The sequence below is a fragment of the Salvelinus alpinus genome, chromosome 18 (assembly GCF_045679555.1).
Source record: "Salvelinus alpinus chromosome 18, SLU_Salpinus.1, whole genome shotgun sequence".
Lineage (NCBI taxonomy): Eukaryota > Metazoa > Chordata > Actinopteri > Salmoniformes > Salmonidae > Salvelinus > Salvelinus alpinus.
The window spans coordinates 39,315,538-39,334,964 of record NC_092103.1 but is presented as its reverse complement, the minus strand read 5'-3'; the positions used below and the strand labels follow the sequence as shown (position 1 = coordinate 39,334,964).

General features: G+C 42.7%; 1 protein-coding gene across 4 annotated transcripts in view; it reads left to right on the top strand.

Annotated features, from left to right (window-relative positions):
* Window positions 1-12,264, top strand: part of LOC139544574 (nuclear receptor subfamily 6 group A member 1-A-like) — a 181,930-nt gene extending 169,666 nt beyond the window's left edge. For 3 of the 4 annotated variants that reach the window (XM_071351867.1, XM_071351870.1, XM_071351871.1), the window contains 7 exons: window positions 2,329-2,384; window positions 4,349-4,515; window positions 5,273-5,500; window positions 5,739-5,993; window positions 6,265-6,386; window positions 6,689-6,841; window positions 7,369-12,264. In XM_071351867.1, coding sequence (XP_071207968.1) covers window positions 2,329-2,384; window positions 4,349-4,515; window positions 5,273-5,500; window positions 5,739-5,993; window positions 6,265-6,386; window positions 6,689-6,841; window positions 7,369-7,505 — 1,118 coding nt within the window. In that variant the 3' untranslated portion in view covers window positions 7,506-12,264. The remainder of the gene's footprint in view (window positions 1-2,328; window positions 2,385-4,348; window positions 4,516-5,272; window positions 5,501-5,738; window positions 5,994-6,264; window positions 6,387-6,688; window positions 6,842-7,368) is intronic. The other variant, XM_071351869.1, reaches the window with a different exon arrangement.
* The last annotated feature ends 7,163 nt before the right edge of the window (window positions 12,265-19,427 follow it).

Below are 19,427 nucleotides of genomic sequence, written 5' to 3'. Positions count from 1 at the left end.
TATTTGGGTGATTGGATGGATCTGGACCCTTGTGACCCCATCTTGCCTCACCCTACTGTCTTATCTCCCCTGTAACTTAAGATGACATCACGTTCATAGGTAGACACTGCTTGTCATACCGCCCTCTTTATTCTCTCTCTCTCTCTCTCTCTCTCTCTCCATTTTGATTGTTACGGCGCTCTTCATTTTTATGATACACTTACTGTTCAGATAATGTCAATGCTCCCAAAAAGATGAAACAAGGCAGATTTCCATTCAGATTTTCAAGTGGTTGTGATGGTTCAGTTAGTTGGAGCATGGTGCTTAAACACCAGGCTTGTGAGTTTGATTTCCATATGAGCCACATGTACTGAATATTTGATTTAACCGTAAGTCGCGTTGGATAAATGTGTCTGCTAAAACTGCATATTATTAAAGAGAATGAACCATGCACATGCATTCCATTCTTCATCCAGAGGACACTGAAGAAAGTCACTGGTGTCATCAGTGACTTTAGCCATCAGTTAGTGTGATGCTGCATTAATATGACAGCGTTGTCTGGGTTAGGGTTTGGCCGGGGTAGGCCGTCACTGTAAATAAGAATTTGTTCTTAACTGACTTGCCTAGTTAAATAAAGGTTAAAAAAATTATAATAATGGGGCAGCAGAGAAGATATGACACATCGCTGTCCCGAATCACAATTTCACCCTCGCCGCGCCATGAAACAACTTACTTTCCCATTCCGATAAGCTCCCTGGGGAAACACGAGTACTCTCTCCCGTTCCATGTTCTACCTCTACTTACACTCTCTGATCCTCGATATTCCAAAAGATAAGAACGTGCTGTGCCGAAACCCGAGAAGAGGAGGAGAAATCCTTTGCTTTGATGTCTCGATATGCAAAGTCATTGATAAATATCGCCTTTCGATATGCCACACCTAAGTGGAGAAGGAAAGGAGGGAGGCCTGAAACAGCTGGTTAATCAATGGCCCCCAGGCAGAGGCTGGAGGAATTGGACGGTGAGAAACGACAAGCGTTATCTGATTTGTGAGACCAGCAGGTGTACACTTCCAAGCATGGTGAAGCACCTTAAGCAATATGCAGATAATCCAATTAGAGTGTGTAGTCACTGCCAAATATGTGTCTATGACCTTGAAGTACACAGATATGTCATTTTCTGTTGGTCTAACCGTAAACTAATGGGTTTATTTGATGAGGGGTGACGGGTAGCAAGTCCACCCCCTTGTGGTACACCATCCTCGTAGTGCACCCCCCTCGTAGCTATTCTCTTTAGTGTGCACTTCGGCGAAGGAATGGTCCCCCATTAATTCCCCAAAGAATGAATTTGAACCAATAGCATGGCTGGTCTGCACAACAGTGTCAAACAACTGCAGCATTTCACGTGCAAAATGCTTAGTGGCCTGAGCTGAGCTCGAGAGTGTGCCTCCACTGCCTCCCTGTGGCAGCCTCTGAGAACACAAATCAAATCAAATCAAATCAAGTTTATTTTATATAACCCTTCGTACATCAGCTAATATCTCGAAGTGCTGTACAGAAACCCAGCCTAAAACCCCAAACAGCAAGCAATGCAGGTGTAGAAGCACGGTGGCTAGGAAAAACGCTTCTGGCTGTGCCGGGTGGAGATTATAACAGAACATGGCCAAGATGTTCAAAACACACCCACCAATGCTCCATGTGTTTATGTGACATGTGTTTATGTGTGACGCAATAAACAATGTAGGGAGGAGGGCAACAGAAAGACGGAGAAATAGAAAGACAGAACAGAGGAGAAGAGAGGGCTTCTGTGTTCTATGTTTTTCAAATTCAAATGTTTAGACGCATGTACACACACACACACACACACACACACACACACACACACACACACACACACACACACACACACACACACACACACACACACACACACCATTCAACTGTTAATTCATCACGCAACTCAATTTCTCTACTATCTATTCAGTTCTTTTACATTCTAGAGACTTTCTTTTTAAGTATTGATGTCAATCATATACTCTTTAGAGTATCCTTCTATTTCTGTTTAATCCAGTTCAGACCAGTTAAAACGCTGATGCCTTTTCTCACCGTTAGAGGGTGCCAGGTCCCTTCCACAAACCTCACAGCTCAGATTCTACAGCCTTCCACATATCTCCCTCAACAGTAAAAAACTTCCAGTCATCCTATGTTGAGTTGCTGAACCCAACTCCAACCCTACTGTCACCATCTCTTTTCTTTCAACTAGTCTATTTTAAAATGGTTATGTAAGGTGTGAAATGCATTTACAGTTTTTCAGAATGGGCTTTCTAAGTTCTGTCTGTGTGTCTTTCCACAGCAATCAGAGAGGATGGAATGCCAGGGGGAAGGAATAAGAGCATTGGACCCGTCGAGGTATGTCGCAATTTATTACTGTTTCCGTTCTGGTCCATTCTTAGGTCTTTTACCTCTGTCCTACCCATATATCGTTTGACTCGAGGGCCTGCTGGATTACATTTTTCCGGTTTAATACAGTTTCTCTCTGTCCAATTAATGGCATGATAAACTGATCAAATAAGTGCCAAGGGCATTAACGAAACCAGGGATGTGTTTAGTAAGTCACACGTCCCACCGTAGTAAAATGTTAAGCAAAAGAAAACAAGAAATCTGTGTTCTTATTGGACAAGTTCAAGTAGTCCCTCCCTTTTTCTCTCGGTTTCAAAAAGTTTTCTCCATACTGAAAACTGCAGGCACTGTTGCCCTCAATGACTTCGGTTGTGCACTGTGGTGTTAGTGTTTTCTATGTTCCTCCCAGTGGAGGCTGGTGAGGGGAGGACGACTCATAATAATGGCCGGAACGGAGCAAATGGAATGACATCAAACACCTGGAAACCATCTGTTTGATGTATTTGATACCATTCCACCGATTCCGCTACATTCATTACCACGAGCCCGTTCTCCTCAATTAAGGTGCCACCAACCTCCTGTGGTTCCTCCCAGTGTGAGACTGTTTTTTACAAAGCAACAAACCTCAATAGAATAAACTTTCAGTTCCATCATTCTGTTTGTAAAGCGTATTCAGAGAATATGTTTCTCACATTCCAGGCAATACAACTCCAAAATGGACATGATTCTCTCTCCAATTGATTCAGAGCCCACGTTTGTGTACGACATGGACTTGAAGTGCTTTCATTTTAAAACAAATCTATTATTTTCAGACTATTTATTTTATGTTTATGTTTTGCGACTCAACTAAAAAAAGAGGCTATTTTCCAGGTGTACTTTTAAAGAGAAGCCCCTGAAAGCAGCTGAGTAGCCGAACGCAAAGATTGATTGATGAGATTTGATTCATGTTCCATTGATGGTGAAAACCAGACCATTTTAACAGTAGCTTGCATTTCCAAATGTTATAACAGGTCAAAAAATGTAGTTTAATATGTTTAAATGTTGGCTATTGTGGCTTGTTGTGAATTAGTAAGGTAGGCTTTCATTTTCACCAACTTTATTCTTATTGTCATCTCAAAATGTTCAAAACCACACAATAATGGCAGCAAAAGTCAGTCTTTACTAGATTACTGTACCTGCATGATATTTTGCAATACTTGAAATACCTCGGGTTTTTTTTTTTTTGCCTGGAAAGTATCTGCAGAATGGTTTTAGATAACATTCTCTGCCTAGCATCTTTCAAGGAGCAAAATCATTCAGTTGATTCCAGCGATTGCCTCGATATCGGTGTCCTTGCTCCAAAGCTGGATTCAGGCCCTGCGAGACAGTCAAGTCTGTCCCTCATTATTGCAGATAGGGTTAACTCATTAGGCTTAAATCACCCTTCTGCTCAGATGTGAACGATAGCGCTGCAACGGAGTAATCAGACGCCTTTCAAACACAGATAATGGGAAGGCACCGCTTGTGCGGCGGAGAAAAAGTTCACCCGCTTCCCGAGGCAAAGAGTGCAAGAGTGAGTGCGAGATATATCCGTGGGTGCTTGTTTTGTTCTCCAATCTAAGAAGCTCCTGCCATCTTAAATCCACTCATAGCCACATATTGATTCCACTGTTCACGGGTATACTGACAATATGTGAAAGAAAAGCTGCCCGCCACCGTCTCGGGAACATTCTTAAAATATTTCTATGAAACCTTTGTTATTTCTCATGAGCAGGGTTTAGTATGCTACATAGCTGAATAAAAAAACTTAACGATGACCAATGTATAACATTTTTCTAATCGTCAGACAAACAGGCTTTTGTTTGTACAGAGACTAATGCACCTGAATCAATAACCCTATGACATACTGATTGACAAAAGAAAAGAGGCTTTCTCTTCTCTTACCTCTTTCCTTGTTGCCCTCCCTCCTTTTTTCCCTCGCTTCTCTGCTATAGATTTCGAATGAAGAAATGGAGCGCATTATGACAGGCCAGGAGTTCAAGGAGGATGCTGGTTTGCCAGAGCACACCTGGGGAAACAACGGGGACAGTGACCACAGTTCCCCCGACAATGGTGTCTCCGAGGGCAACCAACCCTCGCCGGTCTCCACCCTGTCGTCCAGGTGAGCTGTTGCTGTAGAGGTACAGACCATTACCTCAAAAGTTAAAGGTCGGCGCACTGATCGAGAAACACCACTGACTGAGTAACTATGACTTCCCCCGGAGTGAAATGCATCAACATTTTGTGGCCAAATTCAATAACTTTAAATTAATTTCTCAATAAAATGACCTATATCTGGCAGTCGTATGTCCTATGAACGGATACGGATACATTTTAGTTTGTCCCCTCAGCTTCATGACACCTTTTGAATTTTCCATTGCATGCCTACCAGTACCAGTAATGTTTTTTTTCAAATGTTGTTGTTATGCGATTGAGTGAAAGTTCCTCTCATGTTAAAATGTAAGGTCACCCACATTTCACTTCTAAGCACATTTATGGGAGAATTTGAAGCTCCTCACAACTGGATTCTCTCTGGGTTTGTTGCCGCGGAAACAGCGGACACTGTTTTCATTCCTCTGCTTTTGCTGAAGTCTTGCCATTCCACAATGATAAATACTGTCCTTAACATGGTTGTCTCAGGGTCGATGCTCTCTGTCTGCAACCCTCTCTGGCGCTGTCTCCATGATAAAGCGTAGAGTTCTTTCATGATTTTTTCATGCTTGCCTGTGTCCAGAAAAATATACGTTTGGTAGAAAACTCTGTCACACTTCACATTATGGTGCCATTATTCTTTTGTAATTATTTCTGTAAGCACAGTGTAGTAAGTATTTATAGTAGAGCAGTTCTTTACTCCGTAATGGTTTCCTGTGTCTTTGCAGCAGGTCCCTGGAAATGAATGGCTACACTGCTACCTACCGGGAACAGTACGTGGGCACGCCCGTGTCATCACACTACCAGTTCCTGCCGCACCTTTTTGGTTATGCCCAGTCAGTCCTTAGGCCCACCCTGGCCCGCAGCCTGTACTCCCAATCACAGACCCTCGTCTCCCAACTGGTGGCAGCTGAGGACCTGGCCCCCCTGGGGACCCCCATGCTCATAGAAGATGGGTGAGTTCCCACGGTGTACACATCTGTGTCGGGAACTGTGCTTTTGATGGGCTGAGTTGTTTTCTTTTGGTAGACTTTTAAGGTTTGGGGTCTTGACCCCAGATGTCTTGTTTTGTCTGATCTTTACTAAAAATGTTCTATCAATCACTCTTTTTATTCATTATCTTTGGTTCTAGAGTGTGAAGAAAGTGTGTTATGCCTAACCTTCACACCTCCCTGTCTGCCATGTGTCCCCCAGGTACAGGGTGACCCAGGGGGAGCTGTTCGCCTTGCTCTGTCGGCTGGCAGACGAGCTGCTGTTTCGGCAGATCTCCTGGATCAAGCGGCTGCCCTTCTTCTGCGAGCTGTCCATCGAGGACTACACCCTGCTGCTCAGTGCCACTTGGCAGGAGCTCATCCTGCTCTCCAGCCTCACCATCTACAGTGGCCAGATGTTCGGGGACCTGGCCAACGTCACCACCAAGTACTCGCCCTCTGACTACGAGCTGCAAGGGTAAGAGAAGCCCCGGGATCTTAGGTCTCTAGGTTCTTGAGTCTGGTAACATGGATCTGGGGTTGGGTTGCATTGCCATAGCCTTGGCTCAAGGTTGGCCTTTTTGGGAGAATATTAGAAAGGGTGGTTTCCCAGAGCCAGATTAAGCCTCGCCTGTAGCTTAATCTGGCTGAGGGATATCGGTCCTGGGATACATCATTAATTAAGTCTTTTAAATGCAATTTAAGCCGTTCTTTCAAATGATTTTAATTGATTATCCCTCATCTGCCAGGTTTAGTGAAGATGGAATGGATGTGATGGAGAGACTGATATACCTGTTCCGCAAATTTAATCAGCTGAAGGTTAGCAATGAGGAGTATGCCTGTATGAAAGCCATCAACTTCCTCACCCAAGGTATTACTCTATGTCAATTCTACATACGGTACTTTTTAAAAAATATGTTGGAAATTACAAAAAAAGGCTGGGATGATACAATGCCTGCTGGGCTATTTTTACACTGATAAAACTTTTTTTTTTTACCTATGAAATATAATCTGAAATGTCAGTAGATACTGTGCATATTATTGTGTGTGTGTATCTATTTAATTCATATTTTATTAAAAACCAAGTCCTGGCAATGAAGGCAGCACAACTTTATTGTTTTAAAGGGACTGTATTAGTCGTCATCGTAATCCGTAACCCTCTCCTCTGTGCAGATATCCAAGGGCTTACCAACGTTTCTCAGCTGGAGAAGCTGAACAAGCGCTACTGGTATGTGTGCCAGGACCTAGCTGAGTACAAGTACCCTCACCAGCCCAAACGCTTCCCCGAGATCATGATGTGCCTCCCTGAGATCCGCCACATCGCCGGTGAGTACATACAGTTCATTCAATTGTCACCTTATAATGCAAACCCTTTTCAGCTCCGACTGATAGCCATTTTCATTGTAAGGTGTGCAATATGTATTATGCATATGGCTATACGAAACGTGTACAGTGTGTATGACATGGGTAATGTGCAATGTGTGTACTATGTTATGTGCAGTGTTTATTTTGTATGCAGCACAGTGTGTCTAAGGTTAAAGTTCATCCTATCCTATTTTAGGATGGCATCAAGGGAAAACATTATACACCCCAATGTATGGTAAATAATGTACTGTAATAGATCTGTGGTTGTGAATACTGTGCACGTCAATGTCCATTGGATTTGTTTGGGGGATAGATGGGGATTAAGAGAGGTTGTTGTTTTCTGTGCTTACTGTCTTTGATAGTACAGTACAAAAATAAAACAAATTGTATGGAAAATGTATGCACTCACTACTGTGAATTGCACTGGATAAGAGCATATGCTAAATGACTAATGTGTAAAATGTAATGTAAATGGTCGGCCCTTCCAGGGAAGCTGGTGAACGTTCCGTTGGAACAGCTCCCCCTGCTGTTTAAGGCCGTCCTACACTCCTGCAAGTTCAACCCCAACACCCTCCGAGCAGGCACCACCACCTGCCTGACAACAGGCCTCAACCCCGGCAACTGAGCCACGCCTCTCAAAACCCACCGTTCACCTGAAGGAGGGGGGAACCCCCTTCTTTCTTTTGTGAATGTGACAGAATGTGACATAATTGTTTTTCTAAATGTATTTATTACACGACAGATCTGAATGTATTCTCATCTACGCAGAGCACACGCCTCTGCAACAAGAAATGCACAACCAATGCATTGTTCAGACGTGTAAGTGCAGTTTACAAGTATGTGAAGTGTTAACATGGTAGCTATTTTTCGTATAGATTTCCAGGAAGTTTTTTTTTGCTTGGGGATCCACTAGAAAACGCTATTGTAACTGAAAGACTACCTCAGGAAGTATTTGTTGTGTTTTCAGTGGACATATGCCTGTGTCAATGAAAAGATAACTTCAGCAGTCTTTGGTATGTTTGTACTATCCTCAGCTACAGTAAAGTACATGAGATATACTTCCCCAATGTGTTTAAAAAAAATCTATGTGGCGTTAATGATTGTTACCAAAGGTCTCTAAAGATACACTCAGTTACTAAGTGTAGTTGAATTGAGTTTTAATATATACTACATGCTATACATTTAGCTTTTTAAGATTAGTTACATTTATCATGGTGGGGGTGGTGTGGTTTCTCAGGTGGTATTGGTATATCTACTCAAACACGTCTGCCAATAGTGACAGATGAGATGTCCCAAGCTGCCTTCACTGATTACTAGTGATGGGAAACAAGGCATGTCAACATAAAGTGGCGGCAAATTCAAGCCTCTTTTTCATTTACATTTCTACTCAAGCCTTTTAGCGAGTAGAAATACAATTTTGTCAAAATTGATACGGGTATTTTTAAGGCAAATGGTATATAAGTAAGTGGAAGTGAAGGCGATTCTTTCATGTTTCCAACTACAGTTGAAAGATTTTCCGATGGAAGATGGCATTTCTTGATCAATCAATGAATTAACTGAAGGACCACTCTGGGATTGGTGATGATAGTCCAGTAAAGTGTTACTGTCCCAGTCAACCTTCTCCTGAGATGTACCAGGTACTCCAGATGCCTGGGAGGACGAGAAGTGCAATATGCACACTGTTGAAAACCCAGGGTGTGGGTGTGTTTTTTTAAATAGATGTGAAATGCTGCCAATAGTGGCAAGCTCAGCCATAGTTCAAGAGTATTGTTGTTGTGCACTCTACTCTTTCAAGAGACATGTTCAAAGCAAAATCCCACCTGTGACCTCTAGGGTCACAGGGATTGTTATGTCTTTATGTGCGTCAACAAAAATGTTGCAGCTGCCAGTTAATGTTTTCTGTGATATTTTCTCACTCGAGTTCGGGAGAAGTTGAGTTCTAAACAGGGTAAGGCGGAAGTTTGGTGTACTGCACTCAGAAGTTACTCAGGATCACTTTGTTGAATTGCGCGTTTAGTATTAGTAGTTGTAGGTTTTGGGGGACGTCGTAAGTAGCCGTCTTGTCTTTTGGGGTCTTTTTGTCTGTAGGGGAGTTGTTGTATTTGTGTGGGTGTTTGGACTATATGGAATAGAATACCATTTTAATGGACTAATAAGGACACAATTTGGGTTCTGAATTGATGTAAGGCTCTGTGACTGGTTAGACTCATATTCACTTGTATTCTCAGGTGTGTTACAAACAAGGCAAAAAAAGGACAATATGTGTTTTGAGCAAAGTGCAGCATTGACCAGACTCAATCAGTTGGAAGTGTTACATCAGAACTGTACTGTAAGGAAATACATGTTGTTGTAAGGGAAAACTGGCAGTCAAATCCACGGAGTGCACCCCTCCCCTTCAAAGCATTCCAAATCAAACTGAATATATGTGTTATATCTATTGAATGTTTACATATTTGCACCAGACAATGATTTAAGTGGAGGGACTGTGCCAGAGTTGATGGTTTTGCTATAGGTCCTCAGTCGGAGCCAGTTGTGGCATTTTGACGAGGCCTAGAAGTGCCTCTATCGTAGCCATTCTGTCAACCTCTTGGAAACACACATCTTTGAACAAACTGGGAATTGATGCGTATTCGTAAATGAATTAATCACATCTATTCAATGTCCCGCTTTTGTCTGTTTTTATTCAACTTTTAACATTTGTCATTTACTTGGAATGTATTTTGTTGTTTTACAAGAATGTTTTGCATATCAATTAGATTTGATTGTTTGAAGTGAAGGGGACTAGGATTTTTCATTTTTTTAAGTCAGTGGCTGAATCCCAAATCACTCCCTTTACCGCACCCCCCTGGCCCGCCATTTGCACATACACGTGTGCCTCTGCCATATGCATGTGTTCCAAAGCTGAGGGAGTGAAAATTATCAAGGGTGTTGGGGATAATTAGACCCTTCTATAGCCACTTCGACCAAGCCAGAAAGGCTGCAGGCTCCAGAGGAAAGTGCTATCCGGGGAGGGGGACAGGAGTCTATCACTGGCTGGGCTGAATGCGTCGACACCTAGAGGTAATACGACGTCAGGAAGAACTACGCCCTCTAGTGGTCTAGGCGCCAACTTGAAGCACCGCGATATGTTAGGAGTTTGCACATTTTCATACAAAAGAATGGACAGGTGTTCCTAATTATATATGTGCATTTGTTTGTTTCTGATGCTTGACACGTAAAATATGAAACATCTTCAAAATTGAATGTTTGACTGTTATTGAGTTTATTATATTGTAAAACAACGAGGAATTTTATCATTTAGAATTTCATGCTCGTTTTATTATTTAAATGTAGATCTGGAATTGCATCGTTCAAGTTAACGCCGAGACCCTTAGTAGTTCTTCCTGACGTCTTATTACCTCTAGGTGTCGACGCAGTAATCCCAGCCGGTGTTACACTCGTGTCACCCCGCGATGAGCAGCTACATAAAGCATCCTCCATTCATGCTGCAAAGGCATCGGTTTCCGCCTTAAATAGCTTTAATGGCGAGCAGCCCTAAAATACCTGGGAAAATATGCGTACTGTCTTAATAAAACACAATTTTCTACCACCATGATGCTACTTCCGGACATTGCAGGCAGCTTTCAGACAGGGGCAAACAACAGACTGGTGCAACCTAGCATGGTGGAGGGAAATTGTTTCATTAAGACAGTACGCATATATTCCCATAAGCATATTTTCTTTAGGGCTGCTCGCCATTAAAGTTAGTCTAGGAGGAAACTGTCACATTTGCAGCCTAAACTGAGGATGTTTATGTAGTTTCTAGTCAAGGGGGGACACAAGCGTATTACCGGCTGGGCAGATCACCTTGGGACGTCAGAGGGCAAACTACGTCAAAAAATAATATTGCCCTCTGACGAACCTTGGGGCTGCATTCAAGTCACGAGTGTGTCCCAAAGTTGATGGGTTTATTGATCCCCTCTTTACTCTCGTTTGGTCAGCAACATGTGACAATTGAGGGTCCTCCGAGTGAGTTGGTAGGGATGAGGAGCTGGTTTGGGATACACCTAGTATTCTGTCCCAGTCATTTACCAGAAACAAGGTAGACATCTTGGAGATGCATGGTTTGGCCTGTAGGTAGGCACTATCTGTCAGTGGTGCCCAGTTTTCAAGTGGCATCCTGCAGCTCAGGGATTAAAATTGACAGGGAAGCTCCGCTTTGGTTCATGGTTGACATGTTAGATGTTTGTTGACCTGTGTGTGTACCTTTTAATCTTGCTCAATTGGGGAAGGTACCTTTTAATCTTGCTCAATTGCATCCTGCAGTTCAGGGATTAAAATTGACAGGGAAGCTCCTCTTTGGTTCATGGTTGACATGTTAGATGTTTGTTGACCTATGTGTGTACCTTTTAATCTTGCTCAATTGAAGTGGTAAAGGTCCCTAACCACTAAGTGCCAAAAAGAATAGGGCCAGATCATCACAACACCTTTGCCTCTGACACAAACAATTACATTTACGTTCATAACTCTTTACTCTGCTGTGTTACAATCAACACTTTATTTTATTCGAGGGAACACTGTTGGGGTCTTATGCATAAAGCCATTATACACTTTATTGAAATGGTGACTAACAACCTCTCGCTTATTTTCAATACGTATTTGTCAACATCGATTTTCTCATTCTCTTTGATAGAATGTATCAATCAAAAGAGAGGCTTTTGAATTGCAGGGATATCAGGTGTCATATAATGATTTAGGGGGGCACAGTGCTTTGTTTGTTTATGTTGGTGTTCTGGGTGTAAAAAAGTTGCAGACAGAGAAATTCAAAAGTTAAGATGTGATGTTCTACTGTAACATGTTGTTTCTTAAAGCTACAATCCTCTGAAATAATAACCAAGGGACACCCCACCTCTGTTTTGGTAAAAAGCTGAGGGATGGGCCTGGAGAAATGTTACCACTCTCAAATTCATAGACAGAGCTATGGATGCAAGGACGGACCATCCCATGATATAAACATTGTAGTTTTTGCCATGTTTTGAGGCTATAAAGTGTTGTTTTTTTTTCAAATATATTTTCTTTGTTTACAAACATCGGAGCAAAACAAGCTACGTTATATTTTGGATTCTGATGGGGTACGACAATTGAACTAAACTTATGATGCGTTTATAAGTAAAAATGTTCAAGAATCAATGGGGTATATATCATTAATTTGTGAGTCCAAAAATGTATGCTGCAACTAAGGATTCTAGCTTTAACCTCCATCATGGGTTTATATTCTTTGTGTCCATGTGTCTGCCCTGACTGTAACTTTGACTACCTGTGGCTATCAGAGCAATACGTGTTCAAAGCATGCATAGAATGTCAGGACTTGAAACTAAATAAACATGATACTTATGCAACTGTGAGACCAAGGCCTCAATGTTTTTATTTCTCTCCCTTTGCCCAAAAATTTATAATTGACCAAAAGTAACATTTCAGATGAATGACCCCAGTTTATCCATTTAGGATGCGCTCTCAGAGTGAATGTCTGTGACCCTCCACTCCCCGTTTGTTCTCCACGCCTTTGAGATGGCATACGACGAGCACAAATGAAAATAGCCACTGATCACCCATCATATAGGGTGCCTATTTTAAGAGGCATACGCATGATCCTTGCGAATACAGATGATAGCCCGGGTCACAGAGGCTATATTAGTCTAAACACGGTGGGGTATTTACCCAATGATAGCGGCCCCTCATTACACCAGAGACCTTAAAATAAAAGAGCTGAGTCGTTGTAATAAATTACGGGGAGTCCGTTTTCTGTGTGACAGTCACATCCTGTCGCTGGCTCCTCCCCTTGAGTGGTGTCGTTTTTAGCATGTGCCTCTTGTCTTGTCAATCTGAGCCAAGGAGAAATAATGGCTTCCCATACTGTGCCAAATCGAGCTCCCTTGCCAGGGCCACTGACAGCGTCACTGCCCACCACAGCTCTGGGGAATTTACGTAGCTGGCCACATTTCAAAATGGGCCAGAGGAAGCCAAGGCCTCCTGCTATTTTAATGATGAAAAACGCTTCACTAATGTCAGATCTATCAACAGTCTTTACTGTGTGTATGGTAGAGGAATTAAAACAATAGTTCAAGAGGCATTTTCTCACCTCTAGAAGATTAGTTGACTCCACACACTGATGCATTATTGGTCACTTTTCAGAACATGCTCTTCATTAAAGACACAATCTATAAGTTTCCAACAAATCTTCTTTATGGTTTTAGTAATCCTGTACTTGCTATACATCATGTCAAATCTTCCCTGTGTAGGGAAATTTGCTTTAAAGGGAATTTTGCTAAGTTTTCCCGACTCCATACCCATTCTCAAGGAGGATCCTGGATCCTCTTCCTCTTCCGCCAATGTCAAGTGGCTGCAGAATTGCTTCACTATTTATGGAGTTCCCCACAAATTGTTAAAGGAAGTGACAGTGTTTTTTTGGGCCCAATCATTCCTCTCTTCCTGTCAAATTTTCCTGGAAGGGCTACCAGGTCATTCCCACCTTTATCTGCACATCACATATCTGTAGACCTCCCTTTAACTGACTCAGTTGGACTCTTCCACCTGAAGAAAGCATACATTATAAAGGATGTGAAAAGTGTCATGCTTTTTGGGGTTTTACCAAACTGACATTCCACTGTATAAAGCTCATTCTTGCAGTTTCTGTGACCATGGGATGTCCTAAAGGGACATGTTGTCTGCTCCAACAAGATCTGAGCAAGATGTCAAATGAAAATCAGGAAATGTAACAGAAAATACTTGAGCTTGGCTGTACAAAGATGGACACGTGATTTGTTGTGTGCTGTTATGGGGACCTTGAGGATGCTCCGGTGGGCCACCTGGTGTTCAGTAGTTTGCTGATGAAGCCACATACCGGCCTTCACAATGAGTTAGGCCTTCACAATGAGCTAGGCCTTCACAATGAGTTAGGCCTACACACTGAGTTAGGCCTTCACAATGAGTTAGGCCTTCACAATGAGTTAGGCCTACACACTGAGTTGGGCCTACACACTGAGTTAGACCTACACACTGAGTTAGGCCTACACAATGAGTTAGGCTTTCACACTGAGTTAAGCTTTCACACTGAGTTGGGCCGTCACAATGAGTTAGGCCTTCACACAGAGTTAGGCATTTCACACTGAGTTAGGCCTAACTTTAGGCCTTCACACTGAGTTAGGCCTTCACAATGAGTTAGGCCTTCACAATGAGTTAGACCTAACTTTAGGCTTTCACACTGAGTTAGGTCTTCACACTGAGTTAGACCTTCACACTGACTTAGGCCTACACAAAGAGTTAGGCTTTCACACTGAGTTAGGCCTTCACACCGAGTTAGACCTACACACTGAGTTGGGCCTTCACAATGAGTTGGGCCTTCACAATGAGTTAGGCCTTCACACTAAGTTAGGCCAACACAATGAGTTAGGCATTCACACTAAAACAGGCCTACACAATGAGTTAGGCCTTCACACTGAGTTAGGTCTACACAATGAATTAGACCTAACTTTAGGCTTTCACACTGAGTTGGGCCTTCACAATGAGTTAGGCCTTCACAGAGAGTTAGGCATTTCACACTGAGTTAGGCCTAACTTTAGGCCTTCACACTGAGTTAGGCCTTCACAATGAGTTAGGCCTTCACACTGTTAGGCCTTCACATTGAGTTAGGCCTACACAATGAGTTAGGCCCTTCACTGAGTTAGGCTTTCATACTGAGTTAGGCCTACACACTGTTAGGCCTACACAATGAGTTAGGCCTACACAATGAGTTAGGCCTAACTTTATGCCTTCACAATGAGTTAGGCCTAACTTTAGGCCTTCACACTGAGTTAGGACTTTACACTGAGTTAGGCCTACACAATGAGTTAGGCCTACACAATGAGTTAGGCTTTCACAATGAGTTAGGTCTACACACTGTGTTAGGACTACACAATGAGTTAGGCCTACACAATGACTTAGGTCCTTCACACTGAGTTCGGCTTTCACCCTGAGTTAGGACTTTACACTGAGTTAGGCCTACACAATGAGTTAGGCCTACACAATGAGTTAGGCTTTCACAATGAGTTAGGCCTACACACTGAGTTAGGTCTACACAATGAGTTAGGCCTAACTTTAGGCCTTCACAATGAGTTAGGCCTAAATTTAGGCCTTCACACTGAGTTAGGACTTTACACTGAGTTAGGACTTTACACTGAGTTAGGCCTACACAATGAGTTAGACCTACACAATGAGTTAGGCATTCACATTGAGTTAGGCCTACACAATGAGTTAGGCCCTTCACACTGAGTTAGGCTTTCATACTGAGTTAGGCCTACACACTGTTAGGCCTACACAATGAGTTAGGCCTACACAATGAGTTAGGCCTAACTTTAGGCCTTCACAATGAGTTAGGCCTAACTTTAGGCCTTCACACTGAGTTAGGACTTTACACTGAGTTAGGCCTACACAATGAGTTAGGCCTACACAATGAGTTAGGCTTTCACAATGAGTTAGGTCTACACACTGTGTTAGGACTACACAATGAGTTAGGCCTACACAATGACTTAGGTCCTTCACACTGAGTTAGGCCTACACACTGAGTTAGGTCCTTCACACTGAGTTCGGCTTTCACCCTGAGTTAGGACTTTACACTGAGTTAGGACTTTACACTGAGTTAGGCCTACACAATGAGTTAGGCCTACACAATGAGTTAGGCTTTCACAATGAGTTAGGCCTACACACTGAGTTAGGTCTACAAAATGAGTTAGGCCTAACTTTAGGCCTTCACACTGAGTTAGGACTTTACACTGAGTTAGGACTTTACACTGAGTTAGGCCTACACAATGAGTTAGGCCTACACAATGAGTTAGGCCTACACAATGAGTTAGGCTTTCACAATGAGTTAGGCATTCACATTGAGTTAAGCCTACACAATGAGTTAGGCCTAACTTTAGGCCTTCACAATGAGTTAGGCCTAACTGTAGGCTTTCACACTGAGTTAGGACTTTACACTGAGTTAGGCCTACACAATGAGTTAGGCCTACACAATGAGTTAGGCTTTCACAATGAGTTAGGTCTACACACTGTCTTAGGTTTACACACTGTGTTAGGACTACACAATGAGTTAGGCCTACACAATGACTTAGGTCCTTCACACTGAGTTAGGCCTACACACTGAGTTAGGTCCTTCACACTGAGTTCGGCTTTCACCCTGAGTTAGGCCGACACACTGAGTTAGGCCTTAATTTAGGCCTTCACGCTGAGTTAGGCCTAACTTTAGCTCTTCACACTGAGTTAGGACTTCACACTGAGTTAGGACTTCACACTGAGTTAGGACTTCACGCCGAGTTAGGACTTCACGCCGAGTTAGGACTTCACGCCGAGTTAGGACTTCACGCCGAGTTAGGACTTCACGCCGAGTTAGGACTTCACGCCGAGTTAGGTCTTCACACTGAGTTAGGCCTTCACACTGAGTTAGGACTTCACACTGAGTTAGGACTTCACACTGAGTTAGACCTACACAGCCTTTATTTTGTTTTCAACTGGTGAACAATCGCTAGCCTTTGTGTCCATGTGCCATTTTGTTTTCCACTGTTACTCCTGGGCTAGTAGGTGCTCAGTGCTGGCTTAATCAGTGCATGTGTGTGGTAGTGCAGTCATTTTCTTTAATGTGACTAAGCATTTGTTCAGGAGCTGAAATAAGTTCAATAAGGAATTACACCAAAGACATGTTATATTGCATGTATACTTCACTGAAACCAGTCCAATGTGTTTTTAGCTTATGACAAACTTGCTTCAAAGTTTTCAGCCAGGGGAGGTGACAGAAGTTATAAACATTTTAACACAGTCAAAACCAATGTATCCTGTTCCAAGGCTCTATGAGGTGCCAGAGGTGAATCCTACTTACGTCAAACCTCAACCATCTCAGGGCCAGCACCAGTGTTTCCTTGCCACAGGGTAACCCTGGCGTACCACATCAGCGGCACCCAATCACAGGGCTGGCGAGGTGGGTCCGAGGGAAGCTGGGAGTCGCGTGCCAGGAATGCAGGGGGACAAGGGTACATCCATCAGGAAGCTCAGCAGCATGGATTAAAGACGGAAGGGGGGAGAGTTGGATTTTTGATCAGTGATATCGTTATTGTTCAGGGTGGGGGGAAGTAGGGAAGTGGGGCGGGGGGTTGGATTTTAGATCAGTGATACTGTTATTGTTCAGGGTGGGGGGAAGTAGGGAAGTGGGGGGGGTTGGATTTTTGATCAGTGATATCGTTATTGTTCAGGGTGGGGGGAAGTAGGGAAGTGGGGGGGGGGGGGGGGGTTGGATTTTTGATCAGTAATATTGTTATTGTTCAGGGTGGTGGGGAAGTAGGGAAGTGGGGGGGGTTGGATTTTTGATCAGTGATATCGTTATTGTTCAGGGTGGCGGGGAGGGGGAAAGGGTTGGATTTTTGAGCAGTGTTATTGTTTGGGGGAGGGGGGGGGTCATAAAGTGTGTATCAAATCAAAGTTTATTGGTTGCATACTCAGTTTAGCAGATGTTATAGCAGGTGCAACAGTATAATGTCAAACAAGTTCACAAATAATCAAATATTTTAATTTAAAAAGCAACAAGAAATCAAGAAATGTCAGAATGAACCAATTAAATACACAGTACAAAACCCCATGGAACAATGGATAGAATTGCAGGAAATTAGCTTCCAGACGAGAGTCCGTAAAATAAATCTATACGTATGTGAATGGTGTGTATAGACAGTATATGAATAGAAAAGGTGTGTATTCAGTAGTTATATAGGATGAGACATGACTAGAATACAGTATATACAAATAAAGTGGGTAAAACAGTATTTAAACATTATTAAAGTGAGGAGTGTTCAATCTCTATGTACATACTGTAGGGCAGCAGTCTCTAAGGTGCAGCAGGGCTTAGTACCGCGTGGTAGCTGGCTAGTGACAGTGTCTGAGGTTCAGGGCAACGTGCGGAGGCCGGCTAGTGGTGACTGATTGAATTTGCCCGTAAACACTCCAGCCAGCTGGTCTGCACATGTTGAAAGGAATCCTGCAATCCAAACTGAATTGCTGTTTCACTGTTGGAAGGCCAGACTGAAATCGTGACGTGAAACAATCGTGAAATAGAACCCTTCAGTTTGGATCCCAGGTTAGAAGAAAAGCCCATACACTGAAATAACATTTCCGTCCACATATGATAAACTGCATGTAGCCAAGATGGCCTGACCTTGGATTTTGCAGAAGAAGGGATTTTATTTTGGCCACGTTTCTGCACATCTGTTCATGTGGGAGATACTGTGGTTGAGGTTAAAGTAGGCCAGCATGATAGTGTATTTACCACCACACACTACATTGTTAGGCACTACTCCCTCCGATCAGTGTTCTTGTGATGATAGTGGTAACACTTCCTATGAATACCCTCTTCATAATTCATTATACAGATGTAGGATGTTAATTTGATCACTCTTTTGTTGATGAGAACTTTCCAGCACTGCAGGAAATGCAGATGAGCTTTGTGATTTACTGAAAACCCACACTAACACACGGTCATATTAACAGTTGCACTTTTCATGTAGCCTACTTTTGGCTAGCTAATAGCCTAACCACCAATCAAGCAGCATTATGGACTAAACATTCAAATCCTTTGCTGCAGGATTTATTTTGCTGTGACAATATTGGTCAAATTAAGATCCTAGATCTGTAAGTGCATCTATTTCACCCTAACCACTGGTTAACATGCCGCCCTGCATGTAAATATCAGTCATTTTGCGATTCCGACAATGTAAGCATTTCTCAGGCTGTCTTAGGGCTCGATTCAGTCTGTATTGCGTAAGTTCAGTGCTATAGCGCGATTCAAATGTAAACGTAATTTCCGATTGAGCCTTATCGTGAATGCAGTCTCTGCGAACGCGGGAACATTGCCTTTAAATTTAAATCATGCTATAGCGCTGAACTTTCACGATACAGATTTAACTGATTCCTTAATTCAGACAATGTGAGCGTTTCTTGGGAGACCAAGTTTAATTTACTGTATGCAAAACCTGATTGACCAAAACGCTAACTTTTCGTCTGGGAAAACAATTCACTTTCTAGATCAGGCATGTTTCTTATCACGTAAGACAATGACTTATCCCATTTTCTCCATTGCATTCACCCCCTTTGACATTATCTCAAGAGTAGGGATGTTAACACAGGTGTCCTGGTTAAATTGCCAATCTGGCCTCATTTCCATCATGGCCACCGAATCATCCCCCTCATTCCTAATTGGGATATATCACTCCTCACCTTTTCACCATGCTATCTAATGTGTGGTGAGCATTCTGGCACAAAATGGTTGCCGTGCATCACTTTGGTGGTGGATGAGGTGAGTTTTGTAAAGCGCTTTGAGTACCTCAGTTGGTAGAAAGGTGCTATACAAATCCAATCCATTATTATTATTATAAACATATTTGTTATTAACCATATAGAAATATAGAAATATACTAAGCTGGCAAGAGGTATCCAGAAATGGTGGGAAAACCGAGTAAAAGTCAGCGGTGCAAGCAAGCCCTTCTGTTTTTCAAAA